General features: G+C 60.8%; 1 protein-coding gene across 1 annotated transcript in view; it reads left to right on the plus strand.

The window, feature by feature from the left end:
* The window catches only part of NAV1 (neuron navigator 1), a gene marked incomplete at its 5' end in the record, with an annotated part of 9,222 nt that overhangs the window by 682 nt on the left and 3,451 nt on the right, over positions 1-5,089 (plus strand). The window contains 10 exon segments of the mRNA XM_010287471.1: positions 179-290; positions 1,403-1,524; positions 1,934-1,942; positions 3,298-3,494; positions 3,600-3,762; positions 3,903-4,077; positions 4,287-4,384; positions 4,510-4,605; positions 4,778-4,913; positions 5,012-5,089. The exon segment at positions 5,012-5,089 is cut by the window's right edge and continues 1 nt beyond it. Coding sequence (XP_010285773.1) covers positions 179-290; positions 1,403-1,524; positions 1,934-1,942; positions 3,298-3,494; positions 3,600-3,762; positions 3,903-4,077; positions 4,287-4,384; positions 4,510-4,605; positions 4,778-4,913; positions 5,012-5,089 — 1,186 coding nt within the window.

Below are 5,089 nucleotides of genomic sequence, written 5' to 3' on the forward strand. Positions count from 1 at the left end.
GGAGGTGGGTGCTGTCGGCGTGTCAAGTGGGCACTGGCGGTGCGGGAGCTTGCTCATGGGGCTGGGGGATGCTGGACTCGGGTAAACGTGCTGCGGCGCTGCCTGCCCCAAGGGTGCTCTCGGAGTGGCCCCTGCGCCATCAGAACACACTGTACAGCTCCTGGCTCTGCTTCCCCAGGACACGGAGCTGCTGGACCTGCGAGAGACCATCGACTTCCTGAAGAAGAAGAACTCGGAGGCTCAAGCTGTGATCCAGGGTGCTCTGAACGGCACCGACGTCACCCCCAAAGGTAAGGCATGGCTTGGCAGCCCCCCGCCCATGGGTGTTGGCAGCCCTTCCTGAGCCCCTCGCCCAAGCCCAGCTGGGCTGCTCCTGCCTGGGGCTGGCACAGGGCCCCAGGGCACCCCTCACGCCAGTGAGATGTTCAGATGGGAGGCAGGATCCCCTGGGCAGCAGCTCTTCCCCACGTGGGACCCTTGAGCATCCAAAGCCAGGGTTGGACAGCCAGAGCTGTCACCACAGGAGGTCTTGGTTCTGGTGCCTGGGGGTGATGGGATGGTTGTCCTCCCTGGGACACCTCCTCACTGGGCCCTTTGCTGACAGTCTGGTTTTGGCTGCTAATCTTGACTTTGTTCCCATGAGTGCTGTTTCTAGCCCCGAAATCCCAGTGTGAGTGTGAGGCGCTGGCAGGGAGATGGCCTGGGACAGGAGCAGAACAATGTGTGCTCTGGGCATCTCCCTGGGGATTGGGGTCACTGTCCCAAATGGCAGCGCCCATGTGGTGTCTGAGCTCCATGTCATAGAGTCATAGAATAGTTTGGGTTGGAAGGGACCTTTAAAGGCCCTGCACTGAGCAGGGACACCTTCAACTCGATCAGAGCCCTGTCCAACCTGACCTGGAAGGTTTCCAGGGATGGTGCATCTCCCACCTCTGTGGACAACCTGTGCCAGTGTTTCACCACCCTCATTGTCAAAAATTTCTTCCTTATATCTAGTCAAAATCTGCCCTCTTTTAGTTTAAAACCGTTACCCCTTGTCCTGTCGCTACAGGTCCTGCCAAAAAGTCTGTTCCCATTTTTCTTACAAGCCCCCTTTAAGTCCTGGCAGCTGCAGTAAGGTCTCCCCAGAGTGTTCTCTTTCTCCAGGCTGAACAACCCCAACTCTCTCAGCCTGTTCTCAGGTGTTCCATCCCTCTGAGCATCCAACCCACTCCCACAGGCCCATGTCTTTCCTGTGCTGAGGGCAATTCCTTTCATCTGAGAGCTCAGAAGATGTTTGGGTGGGAGATGTTTGGTGAGGGGCACAGGGAGGAAAGTGTGGGTGGCTCTAGTGTTGGGGCAGACGCAGTTTCCTGCAGTTACCTCCTTTCTTGGTCTCTCCCACTTCTCTCGCTGACCCCAGAGCTGCGCATCAAGCGGCAAAACTCCTCTGACAGCATCTCCAGCCTCAACAGTGTCACCAGCCACTCCAGCATTGGCAGCAGCAAGGACGCCGATGCCAAGAAGAAGAAGAAGAAGAGCTGGGTGTGTTGGATGGGGTGCTGGCAGGAGGAGTGGGGCTTGGGGAGCTGCTGGCAGGATCTGGCTGGGGTCGGCTCTCGGTCTACCTTGGCATCATGGTGTTGGTCCCCTCTGTCCCCTGGGGAGAGCACTGGTGAGGAGTGTAGCCACAATGGATTTGTGTCTTGATGTGTCGGCTGAGACTTCTCCAGCCCCGTTGGGAGTTTTTCAGCCCTGGTCCTGCACGGCTGCTCCCTTGTTTTTTCCCCACTTCTCCCTTCTGCCCAAGCAGGCTCTGGCAGTGTGGGGCGCCGGACACCTCGGCCAGGCAGCCCCTTCCCCATGCCAGGCGGCTCTGAGCTGGACATGTGATTAAGTCTTGCTTTGTTTTGTTTCTCTTCCCCCTGTGCTGACCTCAACCCTTTTTTTCCAGGTGTATGAGGTAAGTCCTACGCTGTCCCCTCCACCCCATGCTGTGCCCAGCCAGGGTCCTCGCTCCATTTTGTGGGACAGTGCTCATAACACTACCCATCCCATCCATCCCACTGGCACTAACCCCCAGCATGGGCCATCTTGGGCCCGCCGGCCAGGCTGCGTGCACCTTGGTTATTTCATTTGACATTAAGGCCAAAATGTGCACCTGGGCAGCCCTGAGGCAGCAGGAAGGGATTGGGTGGGGACGGCAGGCACCCTCCTGACTCCCCGCAGCCAGACCGTTTGGGATGGGGACCTCACTGCAGCCCTGCCTGTGGCAGCGGGGTGTGGTGCTGCCCATCTCTGCCTTGCCAGGGCTGGCCTGATGTGGCCCCAAAGTGGCTCTGTCCCTCTTGGGACTCATGTGAGTCCCAGTGCTTCCCTGCTCTCCTGCCATCAGCAGAGCCTGACACTCACCTGGTTTTCTTATGCTGGGATGCAACGCTTTTGCTTTTGGGGACACCCCAGACCAGCCTGTCTCTGGGCCTGTAGGAGTTGGGCTGGATCCTGCCCATTCTCCATCCCCTCTTCCTCCTACCTCGGAGCAGGCCCTGGCCCTCCAGGGGACACGGTGTGAGCCCGGGATGCCTGTCCTGCTGCTCCCCCGCGGGCTGGTGGTGCGTAAGCGGGGACCCAGGCCCAGTTTGGCCCCTGCACAGCGTCCCTCCGCCCTCCCTGGCCTCAGCACGCTGCTCACCCGCCCGCGGCTCTGTGTGTGCTGTGTGCATGCTGCATGCCCGGCCGGGACCCCCGGTGACATTGTGTGGAGGGCTGGCCAGCACTCTGTGCGTCCAGGAGGACCCCACAGGGCAGAGGGGGTGTGTGTGGGGCTGACATTGTCCTCCTGCACCAGGACCCAGGCTCTACAGTGGCTGGAGCGAGGGCTGTCCCCCTAAATGCCACTTGTCAGGATGGCTGTGGTGGGGTGAACGTGGAGATGGAGTCAGCCCTTCCCGACGGATGAGGCTGCTGGTGCAGTGCCTGAGCACTCTGATGTGGGTGCTGGGTGGGGAGCAGGGCTGGGGGAAGCTTGCCCAGGACATGGGTTCCACTCCCTGGGCCTGTTTGGTGCCGCCCAGGCTGGGGCTGGAGCTGGAGCGTTACACAGAGCCGTCCACCTCCGTCCATCAGCTGTTCCAGCAGAGCGGGGCCAGGCCGGTGCCTTCCCTGGGCAGTGGTAGGGCACAGCCATGCCTCGGTGATGGACGTGGTGCCGCTGGTCCCGGCTCAGGGTGTGGGTCCTGGGCAGGACTGGGCCAGATCTCTGCTTGCAAGGCTGCACTGTCAGGCTGTCCCTGACAAGAGCATTTTTGTCTCCTGTAGCTACGCAGCTCCTTCAACAAGGCCTTCAGCATCAAGAAGGGACCCAAATCAGCCTCATCCTACTCGGATATTGAGGAGATTGCCACGCCAGACTCATCAGCCCCCTCCTCCCCCAAGCTGCAGCATGGCTCCACGGAGACCGCCTCGCCCTCCATCAAATCCTCCACATCCTCCTCCGTGGGCATTGACACGGCTGAGTACGTGGGGCCAGGGCAAGTGGCACGGGGTGGGGAAGGCCTGTCGCAGGGGCTGTAGGCTCCTGCCTGGGACACGTGCAAGACTTGGTCTCTCCCTTGGCCCAGGCTCTTCCAGGCCCATGGTGAGGGCGAGCCAGAGAAGAAGGAGGTGTCAGAGCTGCGGTCAGAGCTGTGGGAGAAGGAGATGAAGCTGACGGACATCCGCCTGGAAGCCCTCAACTCTGCCCACCAGCTGGAGCAGCTGCGGGAGACCATGCACAACATGCAGGTGAGGGACCACTACCAGGAGCCTGCCTGGCTCTGAGCTCCTGGTGGCTGCAGTCCCTGTGCCCTTGGAGCCATTCTGCAGCCCCGGGCTGCTGCTGGCAGCCAGCTCCTCACCCTGGGCCGTAACTGGTTCTCTCCCAGCTGGAGGTGGATCTCCTGAAGGCCGAGAATGACCGGCTTAAAGTGGCACCGGGACCCTCAGCAGCCCCAGGCTCCGTTCCCAGCCATGTCACAAGCACGTCGGCCTCGTCTTCACCGCGGCGCTCCCTGGGTCTCGCTCTTGGCCATGCCTTCAGCCCTAGCCTGGGGGATGCAGGTAGGGGTGACGGAGCTGCTGGCAGATGGGGAAGGGTTGGGACAGAGACATGTGTGTGGTGGGAACATGCTGCTGCTCACCTGTAGGCAGCTGTGCACAGGGATCTGTCGTGCTGCCGGTGCCACAATCAGAGGCAGCTAAGGCTGCGTGCAGCCAGGCCTGGTGGCTCGGCTCTCCCTGCCGGCACAGCCTCACTGCTCTGTCCCTAGATGTGTCCCCCATGGATGCTGTCAGTGCTGGCACCCAGAAGGACGAGCTGATGCTGCGGATTGTAGTGCGCATGCCGCCCCAGCACATCATCAAGGGGGTATGCACGGGCTGTACGGGGAGCCTGACCTGTCCCAGTGCCATGGCCCTGGACAAGGGGCAGAGGACGCCTGTCCAGGGCTGGATACGGTGCTCCAACCTGCACACCTCTGCCTTGGCTCCTAGGACCTCAAGCAGCAGGAGTTTTTCCTGGGCTGGACCAAAGTGAGCGGGAAGGTGGACTGGAAGATGCTGGATGAGGCTGTCTGCCAGGTCTTCAAGGTAGGAGCATGAGGACCCTGCTTTGCTTTGGAGAGCCATCCTTTTACACTGCTCCACCATGCCTGGCACTCCTTTGGCCCAGGTCCTTACTGGCGTCTCCTGGAGCTGCTGAGCATCACTTGCTCCCTGCTAGCCCTCAACGGCACCAACAGCTCTGTCCTTGTCCACATAGGATTACATCACCAAGATGGATCCTGCCTCCACGCTGGGGCTCAGCACTGAGTCTGTCTACGGCTAAAAAAACGGGTGCCCGCGAGACCTGCCGCTGTGCCGCCGGGGCCTGACCAGCATCGTAGTGACGCTCAAAGGTCAGTGTGGCGGAGAAGCTCTGTTGCTGTCCCATGTTCTCTCTGTCTCACGGTGTCGTGGGGTGTGAGCAGGACCCTCAGCCCTCCCCTGCCTGCAGGCTTGAAGGAGAAGTGTGTGGACAGCCTGGTGTTTGAGACGCTCATCCCCAAGCCCATGATGCAGCATTACATCAGCC

This window comes from Phaethon lepturus, unplaced genomic scaffold, assembly GCF_000687285.1.
Source record: "Phaethon lepturus isolate BGI_N335 unplaced genomic scaffold, ASM68728v1 scaffold40615, whole genome shotgun sequence".
NCBI classification, from domain to species: domain Eukaryota; kingdom Metazoa; phylum Chordata; class Aves; order Phaethontiformes; family Phaethontidae; genus Phaethon; species Phaethon lepturus.